General features: G+C 40.4%; 1 protein-coding gene across 11 annotated transcripts in view; it reads left to right on the top strand.

Moving 5' to 3' along the window:
- Positions 1-310: 310 nt before the first annotated feature.
- LOC139938325 (E1A-binding protein p400-like) overlaps positions 311-13781 on the top strand; it is a 65312-nt gene continuing 51841 nt past the window's right edge. For 7 of the 11 annotated variants that reach the window (XM_071933776.1, XM_071933775.1, XM_071933773.1 and 4 more), the window contains exons 1-11: positions 311-498; positions 2273-3415; positions 3610-3799; positions 4333-4434; positions 7477-7656; positions 8092-8375; positions 8811-8996; positions 9799-9939; positions 11127-11328; positions 12447-12721; positions 13154-13241. In XM_071933776.1, coding sequence (XP_071789877.1) covers positions 2297-3415; positions 3610-3799; positions 4333-4434; positions 7477-7656; positions 8092-8375; positions 8811-8996; positions 9799-9939; positions 11127-11328; positions 12447-12721; positions 13154-13241 — 2767 coding nt within the window. In that variant the 5' untranslated portion in view covers positions 311-498; positions 2273-2296. Of the gene's footprint in view, positions 499-653; positions 756-2272; positions 3416-3609; positions 3800-4332; positions 4435-7476; positions 7657-8091; positions 8376-8810; positions 8997-9798; positions 9940-11126; positions 11329-12446; positions 12722-13153; positions 13242-13781 lie in introns of those variants that run through there. The other 4 variants (XM_071933771.1, XM_071933770.1, XM_071933768.1 and 1 more) reach the window with 4 other exon arrangements.

Here is a 13781-nt window from a genome sequence, read left to right as displayed (position 1 = left end):
ATTTTCTTTTATTGTAACCAGAACAAGCTTTAGGAAAAAGAAACTTTTAGTATAGAATCTTTCAATATAAGAAAATAATGAAACAAATGTAATCAACACTTGTTGAATCTTTTTAGGCATAGAATATCACCATGAATGAAAATGCTATCTCCCATTGCATCCCAAATTTCCCGCCTCTTATCTACGCAATGGGTGAGCCTTTAGCTCAACAACCAATCAGCACAGATATACGTCACCGGGCGAGGTTATTTTACATAATTTATTCAGATTTTGTGCATGTACGATGAGATTGCTATGAACGGATCCGCCATTATCCTGGAGGCCGTTTCGTCAAAAGAAGAACGTACAAAAACAGGAACATTTTACCATTTTTATATTTAAGACGTCACATTGGCTGCCCAAAATGGCAGAATTGTGTCCCTAGTTGTGCAAGCGACCTGGATGGAGGGTTCAAGCCCGCCGATGGGCTGTAATTCGCTGCGATATCTCCGATAAAATGTAAGTGTATTTTGTCTCTGTGTTGTGTTCGTTGGTGGAATATGGACGTTCGCCGGCCTCGTGATGTCATGCGATTGTATGCCAAACACTGTGTGCCGTGCATTGTGATAACGCAAGGGCAATGTAATGGATTGTGCGGCACATTTGCACTGCATACTCGTGACACGTTGGCCGGGAAGGTAGCTGGATCATCATGGCGCAGGGAAATTGTCCCGCACTCCGTAGTCTGCTACCTGTGCAGGCGCTTTCTTCCACCAGTAATATTAGATTTTAGTACAGTTTTGAGGTTTTATAATTAACATTGTTTGCAACTTTACCTTGGTTTTGGGGATTGATAGAAATTTTGGCCCAAAAAGTGTAAGAAATAATGGCAGCTTTCTTCAATTTTCGTTTGACTGATTTTCCCCCTTTTAAATTCCTGCTCTATTTCTAAATCTAAGAATAGAGTCATCTACGTACTCGTTTACCTTGTAGATATATTTATTAAATTGCTGCTTGTGCAATTATGATGTGTATTATTAGATATTGATTTGGGTAGCAACTTGAATGAGTAAAAAAGGAGCAGTCAGATAGATATTTTTAGGGTCGAAAACCAACCGCAAAAAAAACTTTGCAAATTTCCTATGGATTTTAATAGTTCAACAAAGCCAATGGCATGAATGGTAAGAAACTGAGACTTATTGAATTCCTTTGGGAAAAGTTTCCGTATGGCGCCACCACTTTTTTATTTGATATGAAATAATAAAGTATCTAATTTACCTCAATGAGATATCCCTTTTTGTAAAAATGAGTGAAAAAGTGGTGGTGCCATACGGAAAGTTATCCTTCCTTTGCGAAATTAAGTAACAAATTCCAATTGTGGTGGCGCCATATGAACACTTTTTCAAAATCTGTTTTGTCAACTTTATGTTAAAACACAATAGGTCTTCTTGACATTGGAAGCAAAACTATTAATGTTTGTCTTCTGTAAAACTAATTTAATGAGTATGGTATTGCTGGTAGCCTAAACATTAAACAGATTAAATGCAAGCTGTAGGGCTCAAAAAATGGCAGAGTGTGCAATATGCAAGATAAACAAACATCAATGTGACCCACAATTAATCAGCGAGTGAAACTTTTGATACTTCACTTTTGACATTATTTGTAAAGTTGTCCTTCTTCTTCCAATGCAAATTTTTTCACACTTAGATAATAAATTTTTATGATCACAAAAGGTTTTATGCAATTGTGGCAAACAGTTTCCTTTTTTTCACAAGGGAATAAAGTCATCCTTAGAAGGATCAAATCAAAATTTTGAGGGAAATGTCCCAATAAGCGAAACAAAAAATGTGTCAAAATTTATTAATTTTTTCAATTATATATTTTCCTAGGTGGTCCTCTCCATCAGTGCTAAACCTACATAAAGTTGCCAATTTGGACATTGCGTAAATACAAAAGCATGGCTAGCTAGTCTTCTACTACTCAATGATCTGCACTCATTGCAAAACAGTCAACATTATCCTCCTAGATAATGATCACTGTGTTTGGATAGAAAAATTACGTTTGACAAAAGAAGGGTGTAAGGGTGGTTGCAATCATCCTGCAAAATGATGTTGTATTGATTAGCTGCTATCCTTGTAATGACAACTTTTATTTTGATCTTGAAGGTTAAGAAAGAATCTTCTTAAATGTCTTAATTTTTTATTTGTTTCTGTCCTCTGTTTGTTCAGAAAGGTTTTGTTTGTCTTTTGAAACATCTTAATTTTTGTTTGTTTTTTTGTCTGGTCTTTTTTAGGACCCCAAGGAGCTTGTGGTAACCATGCAGAGGGGAAGCAGTGACGACAGTCAAAGCGGGGTCTACCACAAGCTGGGGTCTCCGCCACAACAACCTCAACCACAGCAACAACAAACCACTCAGCGATCGATAGACCTGTCACAAGGTCTCCCTTCGCACTCATCGGGATATGTTGTCCCACAGCATACCCTCCAACAGTACCTCATCAACCCAGTTGCAGGTGTACAAGGGGCACAGGTTGTTGCCTCAAGTCGCCCGATTCAAACGTCGCCCATACGGGTGCCAGCTCAGCATGCACAGGTGTCACCTTCAGCAGTTGTCCTGCAGCAGCAGCAGCAACAGCAGAATCATCAGGATGTCGCCAGGCAACAAGCCTTCATGCAACTGGCAAGCCTGCGGACCCAGCTCATTGCAGGCACTTCGAATCAGGTGATCAATCTGCAGCTGAGTCCTGGCTTTGTGGATCCAAGCACTGGGCTTTCTATGCAGCAGATGAGTGTCAATACTCCACCAACTAGCATCGGGACCACAAACCCGTATGTTTTTCACAACACCCCGAAGCTATTTTCATTAGGAGAGGAGCCCCAGATATCGCAAGAGCAAATTCAACTACAGTCCTTGCTGCTGCCCAGCCACCATCAACCAGTGGGAACCATACACCACCATGGTCAAGGCTCGCCCAGATCTACCATGCCACCATTGTCAAGTTCCGGACTCAACTTTGGCGCAGCACGGAGAATGAGCAGCCACAGTCCCACACGAGGTGCACCAGACCGGAAGAGCCCCACAGCCGGTGGCGGTGCCTACCACAGAAGTCTGAGCAGCCCAGCACGGACAAACCCTATACCGTCCAGTCCATCGCGAATGCGCAAATCCCCACTGATGGCCTCTGAAACAGACCATCCCCCCGCCACCAATGAGGTGGCTGAACTGAGAACTCGTTTACTCGAGCACAAACTTGAAACCTTGCATGACTTGCAAGAAGGTTACAAGGAGAGATTAATAGAGCTGTTCTTCTTGGAGAATGGACACAACATGATGGATTTCATAGCGTGGAAGAAACGGCCATGTCCAACTCTGCATAACTACATGATGAATCAGAAACTGGAAGGCCGTGAAGAAGAGATAACAATCAATGATGAGGTAAACAATCTTTAAGTATTTTGTTTTCCAGCTATTCCTAACCCTAGCTATGGATTCAAAATCCCATTTATTTTATTATTGTTGTACTGAATTCCAAGCTGTGATGGAAAAATCAACATTTTGTTGAAGGACACTCAAGCTGTGCAAGTCTTTCCCTAATGGTCAATTAATCAGTTTCTAATTTCCCTCCATAGGTAAAAGTCATTACCAACAGTGGTAGCACCCGCCCACTGAGCACACCTGTGGCCATCTCAACACAGCTTCCTCCTGCAGTATCAGCATTATCATCACAGATAAAGGCCAAGGAGCTACGCAAAAGCTTCCCTGGTGCCCTGCCAACTGCTAGTCCCGACATGGACAGGAAGAGGACATACAGCCAAGCAGGTAAATGTTAAAAGAATTAAAAGTCATCACCATTTAATTTTGTGTGTGTTTAACAAAGAAATATTAAATAGAGCAGGATTTGAACCAATGACTTTCGGAGTATTGTGCTCTACCAACTGATTGGGGGGGGGGGGGGGTTCTCCCTATTTTGTCAACATTTTTGTTGGATGGTGCAAGTCAGAAATCACACAATCGATGTTGTGTATCCAGGAATCACAACTAATCTTATGAAACCAACTGGGAAGCATCAGCCAGGGGATCCCAGTTTTCCTTATAGTAAATTATTTGATACCGTTTAAATTTTAACCTTTTTTTCCCACAGGCATGTAACATCTCACCTGATTTCGACTTTTTTTTTAAAGTGCTTTAAAAAATGGAAAAACTTATTTTTGTGGCGGTTTCCCTTTTGAATATTAGATTATATCAGCCCAGCATGGTGATACAAGATTTTAAAAGACTTTTCCAAGAAACAGAACACGGCCAATAATGATATCTATGGAAATTTTTGTTTTTCCCTTTTCTCTTTTCTGCAGGTCTAGATAGCAGTATTACACCTGAGAGAAAACCCCTCGGGTTTCCATCTTCACATGAGCCCAACGTCACTCTTAGTCACAAGACCATCACTCCAATTCCAGGTGAGAATGGGTTTTTATATGTATTGAGAATAGTAGGAAACGATGCCCCCCTTCAATCATGAACACCCAAAACTATTGGTATTTTGGCTGGTAACATGCTTAGCTACTGTTTGTGCTTTTAAAGGAACACGTTGCCTTGGATCGGACGAGTTGGTCAAAACAAAAGCGTTTGTAACCGTTTTTTATATAATGCATATGGTTGGAAAGATGTTTTAAAAACTGGGGGTCATTCCGTGTCAATTCAACATGCTTTTGGACCTGACCTTCCCTGAATTTAATAAAATTCGGTGTGCTGATTGGACTCCCTGAGAAATGCCCAAATCCCAAATTTTATGAAATTCGGATCATTATTTTGGGAGATACGGCTTAACGAACTTTTGACTAATTAGCATGTTCTGCTACGTTTGGACAATCATATCTCCAAAAGTAAAACACCTACCGAGATAATATATACACCATTTTGAAGCTCTTGACATGGCCCACATTTGATAACATAAAATCAAAAAATTTCAACACACCACCGAAAAAATATGCAAAAATTTGACCTTTGACCTTGACCTGCGAAAATGCGTAATTTTCAAAATGCGTAATTTTTTTTTATGCAAGTTTAAAATGTAAGCAACAATATTCTGAAAAATTGTGATGGGCACTCGTACAGCTTTTTTGTTATGATTTTTTTTAACAAGGCCAAAACCATAAAAACGCATTGTACATGTACATTATACATACATGTACATACATGTACATGTATACAGTGTAATGTGTAGTAATGTGTACATGATACATGTACACTAGAAAATCAAAGATAATCATTCACATTTTGAGTTTCACATTTTGATGTATAGTGCAACCACAAACTAAATGCATTTCACTAGATCCGGCAAGGATGCACTGCTTCAGCCCAAGTTCAGCAAATTTTCAGCAAAACTTTCAGGAGGATGTTCCTTGAAAAGTTCAAACACTTCTTTCAGATACAAAGATCAAAATGATTCTGGAGATGTTTCTTCTCACCATCAACAGTAACCGATACAAAGTCTTTCATCCCTGGCATTTGTCTGCTGACAGACTCGAACAAGTAAAAGTCTCTCACAAGTTGCACCATTTTTAATGAAAGAGATTTGGAATGGAAAGCATTCCCTGCTAATTCACCAGTTTCTTTGATTTTCTTGGCATGTAGTTTGATGCTCCCAATTCATCTGCTATTCTTTTTACCCTCCAACTCACTGCTAAGACACTCAAGACATGAACTTTTTCACTTTTCTTGGTCAAGGAATGAAACTTTCGTTTCCACTGAGTTATCATCTCACTTTCATCGTCACCGAAATATTTTCCTGTAGCAGTTTCCAGTTTCTGCTTTTAAATTGTTTTCCATGTAACTTCCATGAGCTTTCTTCTTACTTATGATTGGAGATACACCAATAATTGTCATAGCCTCATTGATAATGTTAATGTCGGTATTTGGCTGCACAAAAACATCCTGATGTGCAGATGACATTGATGGTCCCTGAACTTCTGGATCACTGCTAAATCTTTCAGTTGTGGAGAGTATTTTCTCAGGCAACAGTTCAGATATCTACTTGCGACAGCCGGTGCTGTGTGCTTGAGGGAAATAAAGACTTGGATGCTCCAGTATAAACCTAAATGATACCTGCCTTAAGCCTGCTTTTTTTTCTTGCTTTGTGATTTAAATGGGTCACAGTGTCTATGATCATGACTTGACTTTAAAGGACTAAATAAAGCTTTTAAAGCACTAAATGTGAATACTCTGTACACTGTACATTGTATAACATGTATACAGTATGTTGGATACACAGTGTCTCCTATTAAATTAAGGGGATGAAACGAATTAGCTCATTAAGTCATGTCATAAAATATACTTTTGTACTCCATATTATTACCAGGGTGACATGGTTTTTAATGTGTGTGTACACACTACCACACAATACTCTGTACACACTACCACACAATACTCTGTACACTGTACATTGTGTATACAATGCGTTTTTATGGTTTAGGCCTTGATAGCCAATGTTCAAAAAATCATAACAAAAAACTGTACGAGTGCCCATCACAATTTTTCAGAATAATGTTGCTTACATCTTAAACTTGCATTTAAAAAAGAATTGCGCATTTTTGCAAATCAAGGTCAAAGGTCAAATTTTTATGTATTTTTTCGGTGGTGCGTGGAAATTTTTTGATTTTATGTTATCAAATGTGGGCCATGTTAAGAGCTTCAAAATGATATAAATATTATCTTTGTAGGTATTTTACTTTTGGAGATATGATTGTCCAAACATAGCAGGTCATGCTAATTAGTCAAAAGTTCGTTAAGCCGTATCTCTCAAAATAATGATCCGAATTACATAAAATTTGGGATTTAGGCATTTCTCAGGGAGTCCAATCAGCACACCGAATTTTATTTAAATCCGTGAAGGTCAGGTCCAAAAGCGTGTTGAATTGACACGGAATGACCCAAGTAGAATACAATGATCCACACAAGTTTGCCTCGAAATTGCGTGGTTTTTCTTCTACTCTGCGAACTAACACGATCAGCCATTTATGGGAGTCAAAATTTTGACCCCCATAAATGGCCGACGTGTTGGTCGTCGAGGTAAAAGGAAAACCACGCAATTTCGAGGCATGTTTGTGTGGATCATTGTATTCTACTTTTACAACATCTTTCTACCCATATGCATTTTATAAAAAACGGTTACAAACGCTTTTCAAAGACCAACTCGACCAATCCAAGGCAATGTATCCCTTTAAGCACAGCTCTGTGAAGTTGGGCCCTGGTTCGTAATTTTCTGAATAATTACACAATATCCAATCACAGGCCTGGAAATACTAAAAGGCCACACAGGCCATGGCCTCTCCCTTGTCCCTGGTTTTGGCCTTGGTGCTCCACCAGAAGTCTCCCATAGACTGAAAAAAAATTCCAATGGAAGTGTACTTCGCAAAGTGAAAATGGCCTTAGTCTTCTCACAAATTCCAGGCCTGAATCATTTTAAAATCTAATCACTAATAATTGTTTGACATTTGCAGCCTTACCAGGGAGTCAACCATCACCACTATACAAACAGCACAAGCAGCTTGCAGCAGGCCAGCACCAGCACCACGGTACGTCAAACCGCAGTCAGATTGCTGCAGCGGTTGCATCCTCGTCTACCATGCGGACGTCGCTCGGCGTTCCTCATGTACGACGGGAGCCAAAGTCACCTCCTAGTAAGTCCAGGCAGGATATTCTTCCTACTTGAGTCTTATTTTTCTGATTTTGTTGCCCCTCCTTAAATGGTCTGAAAAGTATTTCAAAAACCTGCTTGAGTAAGAATTGGAAAATGTATTTCTTGAATTTCCAGTTCTGCCTTTTGGACCGAAGTGCTTGGCAGGGGTCTGCTTATGTTTACCTTCCATTTTCCGGCCCGTATGTTACTTCGTAAAACAATGTGAAATGACACGTTCTTGGGTTGTGCAGTCTATGTGCATCCTGATGTTAGACATTTCCAACATTCTGATCTTGGTCTGGGCCTTGTTGTCAAAATATCCCCAGTGACCTAAAATGGAGCCTCTATGCTCAAGGGTTCTGCAGTTGGAAAGCTAATGATGGTAAAAAAAAACTTAAAAAAAACAATCCCTTTATAATTTGTTTGCATCTTTTAGCAGCGAAGCACTCATTACACCAACTGAAGGCGCCAACCAACAAACCCCTCACAGTTAATACAACAGCAAGCACTGAAGTCACCAGCACAGCACCAGTCGGAGGCAGCTTGTCGCCCCGGCGCCACTCCAGTGGCTCGGCCACCGGGACACCGCCAATCAAGCTGCCGAAGTCGCCCATCTCGCCGAACGCACACCAGCGGTTGGCCACCAGGCAGCACTCGCTATCTGCTGTGTATGATTACACCATCGGATCTCAGGAGATGATTGTTGAGCGTGCCAAACAGGTATGGTTTTGAAAATGATCTTTTATTTGGTGATTATGTAGTGAAATGTTAGCTTCGCCTTGTACCGCTTTTTCATAAACGAGGATCGCGCACCATTCATTCATATCAGTGGGTGAATAGTGCTATCCTCCTCGAAGATTAAAACAATTGTCTAGCCACCAGTGTTCTTTTGTCTTTCAGTGACACATGAGCTTTATTTGCTAGATACAGTCGTTTCTAGGTTGTACCACCACGCGCAACCAGTGTAGTTGGAACATTTTAAAATAGTTTGCTATCTGGCTGGACAAATTTGCAAAAAATGTGATTAAATAGCATGATCAATTTATTATAGCCTACTCCATGTGTACATGTAGGTCAGCCCTTGTACTCTATAATGCTTCTACTTTTTTTCCCAAGGACAATTATCACTCCTGTTTCTCCCATCTGTGATCATAGGAAGCCCAAGTGATGCAGAGGATAGCTGAACTGCGGAAGGAAGGCCTTTGGTCGGCCAGACGTCTTCCTAAGGTTCAGGAGCCTCCCAGGCATAAGACCCACTGGGAGTACCTCCTGGAGGAGGCACAGTGGCTGGCGACTGACTTCATCCAGGAGAGGCGGTGGAAGAAAGCTGCTGCCCGAAAGGTAAAAATAATCATAAGTAAGATTACAAACTTTGCACGGTGGGTGAATAACTAGGTTAGGTTTGCAGTAGCACCATGTAAATATCTCTTTTGAGTAGCATTGGTTCAGGAAAGAACCGGTGGTTGACAACTCGATGTTTCTCTTGAGGACGATCAGAGCATACTGATCGAAACGTTGAGCTGCCAACCACTGGTTCTTTTTAGTACCAACACTACTCAAAAGAGGCTTTCACATGGTGCTACGGCAAATCTGGAAAGGAAAACTTGAAAACCCCAAAAGAAGCATTTCAAAAACCTGCTGGCCTTTGGAAATATATACCTATAGTTTGCAATATTTTTGCCTTTCAGACCGAAGTGCTTGGCAGGGGTCTGCTTATGTTTACCTTCCATTTTCCGGCCCGTATGCCACTTCGAAAAATAATGTGAAATGACACGTTCTTGGGTTGTGCAGTCTATGTGCATTCCGATGTTAGACATTTCCAACATTCTGGTCTTGGTGTCTCATCAAATATCCCCAGTGACCTAAAATGGAAGTTCACTGCAAAAGATAAAGAGTTGCCATTGTCCATTTAGAGGTGAAATGTAGGACTTATCAAGCCCGGTTTATACTTCCTGCGAATGCGATACGAATTTTGAAGTCACAAATTTGCAACAAATAACTCACAACAGTTGACAGTGTTAGATTCCTGCGAAACAAAAACTGCATTTTCAGGGAGTATGAACCAGGTTTTAGTCTGGTCATCTCCAATTTGAATTTATGGAGAATGTTTTAATCATGAATATTTTGACTCTCTCTGATGCAGTTGGTGCGTGCCGTAGCAAGATTTCACCAGGAGAAGCACACCAAGGAAGTGAAGGCAGAGAGAGAAGAGACCCAGAAACTGAGGAGGATCGCTGGGAACATCGCAAAGGAGATCAAGACCTTCTGGTCAAACATTGAAAAGGTTAGTTTTGGTTGTCTGTCGATCCAAACAGCTGTACCAAACAGGGTCATTCACACAAGTTTGGAATAAAGCAGTGAGCAAGTTCGAGTGTGCACAATAGTTAACTAAAGGTTGACCATTTTTACTCGAACCCAGGCTGGTCGACCATTGGTTGACTACTGTGGTCGACCATTTGAAACCAGCCTCGAGCCCATGGTTTCTTCACTGGTCCCAACAGCATGTTCCATTCTAACATGTGTTGAGCACAGAGGGGAACCAGTGACACTTTAGCGAAAAGGTGGAAGGTTGACTAGACTAGCAAAAGAGTCGTTCGGGCGAGTACGTCACTGCGCATGTGCGTTGCTAGTTTGTGGTCGACCACTGGTAGACTAAATGTGCGCACTCGAACTTGCTCATTGTTTAGCGTAGACAGTTATTTATATTGCATATTTAGTAACAAATAAAAAAATACAAAAATAGTAATCTGTTACATGGGGCCGTTTTCACAAAGAGCTGAGGTGGATCTTAGCTGGTTTCAATCTTAATCGCTAAGTGTGATGTCACAATTCTAATCCCTGTGGCGATTTTTACAACTTGTCTTAAGACGAATCTTGGTGCTTTGTTAAAATCGAGTCCAGAGCTTGTGTTTTGACAAGGTCCTGCAGCCTTTCTTTGCTTAACAAACATGCATTGACATAGTCAGTGAGTTTCATTGCATAATTCAACTGACTTTTTCCCATCTGTTTTACATTGTATAACTGACACAGACTAAGTTCTGACTTGCAAGTATTTTATTTGTTTAATATCAGTTGATGTATATTATGGTTTTTCAATCTTGCTTTGAATTGGTAAAAATTCATTGGTTTTATACTACGCATTGTACCACTATTTTATAAACGAGGTTCGCGCACCATTCATTCATATCAGTGGGTGAATAGTGCTATCCACCTCGAAGATTAAAAACAATCGTCTAGCCACCAGTGTTCTTTTGTCGTTCAGTGACACATGAGCATTTATTTTCTAGATACACTTTTGTTATTTTGACACAAATTTCAATATATCAAAAGAAACCTCAAAAATGCGACCTATTTCTAAGCAGTATTTGCTGCTTATTAGGCAGCTGTAAGAAATCGGGCCCTGGCTGGGAAAATGGTGCCAAGAAGGGTAGGTGCGAATAAGATTTGATAATTCCTTCCGTGTCCTCGCAGGTAGTGCAATACAAGCAGCAGAGTCGGCTTGACGACAGGAGAAGGAAAGCAATGGACATGCAGCTTGATTACATCGTCGGCCAGACCGAGAAGTACTCTTCCTGGCTGACGGAGGGACTCAATCTGAACGCAGCAGGGTCTGCACAAGGCTCTGTGGCCTCGAGTCCGAGATCAGATCCTAGTGTTGCAACACCAGGAGACGGTATGTTGATCTAAGATTGAATAACAATAAAGATAAAACAACGTTATTTAGTGCATTTCAAAGGAGCTCTCAATGCACTTCACAATTCTGTTTAACAGCAACAGTCAGATTAAAGGTTTTGGCTCAAGAGCCTTTAATACTCTGACTGTATTGTGTAAATCCTGTTTGTGAGATTGTTTCTAAAATGACTCCTAGTTAAACCAGATTGGGTCGATAGTCCATAATTTTGTCTGTGTGCGGTAACGATGTTTTGATTTTTTTTGTTGGTGCATGCATGATGGTATTTAAAAGAATTTGTTTAGTTTCTTAGAAAAAATCTCACCACAAAATCTCGCCACAATTTTATAACTGAAGTCTGATTTCTGAATATTTATTTATTGTGTTTTTTTCCCCCCTTTGGGAAAAATGTATAAATAGCATGATAAGACAACACTTTTATTCATGTAGGTCAGTCTCAATTGATTAAATACTCCTCCTTTTTATCCCCAAGGACAAAATATCATGTCAAAATTAAAACACAATTCTAAACAACCGAAGTGCTAGGCAGGGGTCGTCTAGTGTTTATCTCCCACTTCCCGGCCCGTATGTTACTTCGAAAAGCAACGTGAAATGACTCATTCTCGGGTTGCGCTCTATGTGCAAGCTGAATTACCCATTTCCTACATACTAACTCCCAGGGCAGAGATATTTGTTTTAGAGGAAGGAGGTGTAGGTTAGAAACGGCAATTGAAAACGATTCTTGCATTGGCGGTATGCCATCTTGGAAAGGAAAACACAGCAATTGCCGCGGTGCCCTGGGGTTTTACTCTGGTGGCCTGTGCAAAGTTTCAATACAAGTGTATACTTTCCCAAAAAGAGGTGCCCCTTATCAGAGGGAGATTTCTGTGCCTCTTCAAGAGCAAAGTTTAAGGCCTGAAAGTTTGATTTTAATAAATTGCTATGTATGGATTTTGACAACGAAATGAGCGGAGTTCTTTCCTATTTTTTGGATGCTCTTTGGGCAGATTAATATAGGAGTCTGACAAAGACCGATTCTCAGTATAAGCTGCTTTAAACAGTTCGTTGAGAGGGCTTTTGGTCTAATAATTGGGCTCTCTAAAAACATTCTTATAATGCAGATGTGGACTTCCAGCCAGAGGGTGATGAATCTGACGATGAAGAAACCATCGACGTCGAAGAGAGGGAGGCAGAGGATGACCAAGATGCTCACAAGAAGGAGTTAGAACTCCTCCAGAAGGAGAGTGAAGTCCCCCTTGAAGATCTCATTGGCAGCCTTCCTCCGGAGATCCTTGAAGATGGTAAAGAGGAGAAGAAAGAGGAGTCAAAAGATGGAGAGAAGACGGAGGAGAAGGTGAAGAAACAGGAGGAGGAAGAGCCGGGCTTAAGTGAAGTGGTGAGTTATTGTTCCTATCTTCTCTAAATAAGAAGGCTGGCTGGCGAGAAGCGGGAGTCCCTCATGGTGATGTAGCAGGAATTGGTAGTAAGTAACCTGGGCCCAATTTTAAAGAGCTGCCATCTATCATCTTAAAAAGTCTCACATTGACTGTCTGACCATTCAACTCAACTTGGAAACTATGATATCAGGGTTAATTTCACAAAGAGTCAAGACAAGTCTTATTTCACGTTAAGATGAGTTATCTTAGGACTAGCGTTAATACTCCTTAAGAGTGATAAGACTAGTCCTAAATTAGGACTATCTTTGTGAAATCAACCCCTGCTTATTTAGAAACGTACAATTATTCAAGGACAATATTTGATTAAAACTGATTTTAAAGAGATTCACAATGAAGTAAAACAAAATTCAATTTGGCTTTTTGTCTGCTAGACCAAAGAAGTGGAAGAGGAAAGCAAAGAGAAGTCGTCCTCGGCAGATGAAGAATTTGTGCCATCTACAGACGATGAGGATGAAGAAAGTGAGTTCCCAAACTTGGAAAAGAAATTATAAATCAAAGGAAGAAGTGTTTCAAATTCCTGCTAGAGGTAGTTTTGGGAAATATATTTCTTTGAGTTTGTGATGGATTTTCCTTTTTTGGTCCGAAGTGCTTGGCAGGGGTCTGCTTATGTTTACCTCCCATTTTCCGGCCCGTATGTTACTTCGAAAAACAAAGTGAAATGACACGTTCTTGGGTTGTGCCTCTGTCTATGTGCCTCCCGATGTTAGACATTTCCAACATTCTGTCCAATGTCTCATCAAAATATTCCCATTCATTTTTATTGGAGGTACCCTGCAAAAGATAAAATTGGCATTGTCCATTCAAATGTGAAATAATAGGACTGTTATTTGAGAAATTCCTACTTGTTTTTCTAAGTTCAGTATTGTTGTGTCTACACTGGTAAAGGAAATTGCTGTCAGGGTTCAAAATTAGCTACTCTAAATGTCTAGTTGACTTGTCCGGCCATGGCCAGTGGGTGACAAAAATAAGGGAAACTCTAACAGTCTGACTTTTTAAGAG

Source organism: Asterias amurensis, chromosome 6 (genome assembly GCF_032118995.1).
Source record: "Asterias amurensis chromosome 6, ASM3211899v1".
Lineage (NCBI taxonomy): Eukaryota > Metazoa > Echinodermata > Asteroidea > Forcipulatida > Asteriidae > Asterias > Asterias amurensis.
The sequence above is the reverse complement of the archived record's forward strand: the minus strand, read 5'-3'. Positions and strand labels throughout refer to the sequence as shown.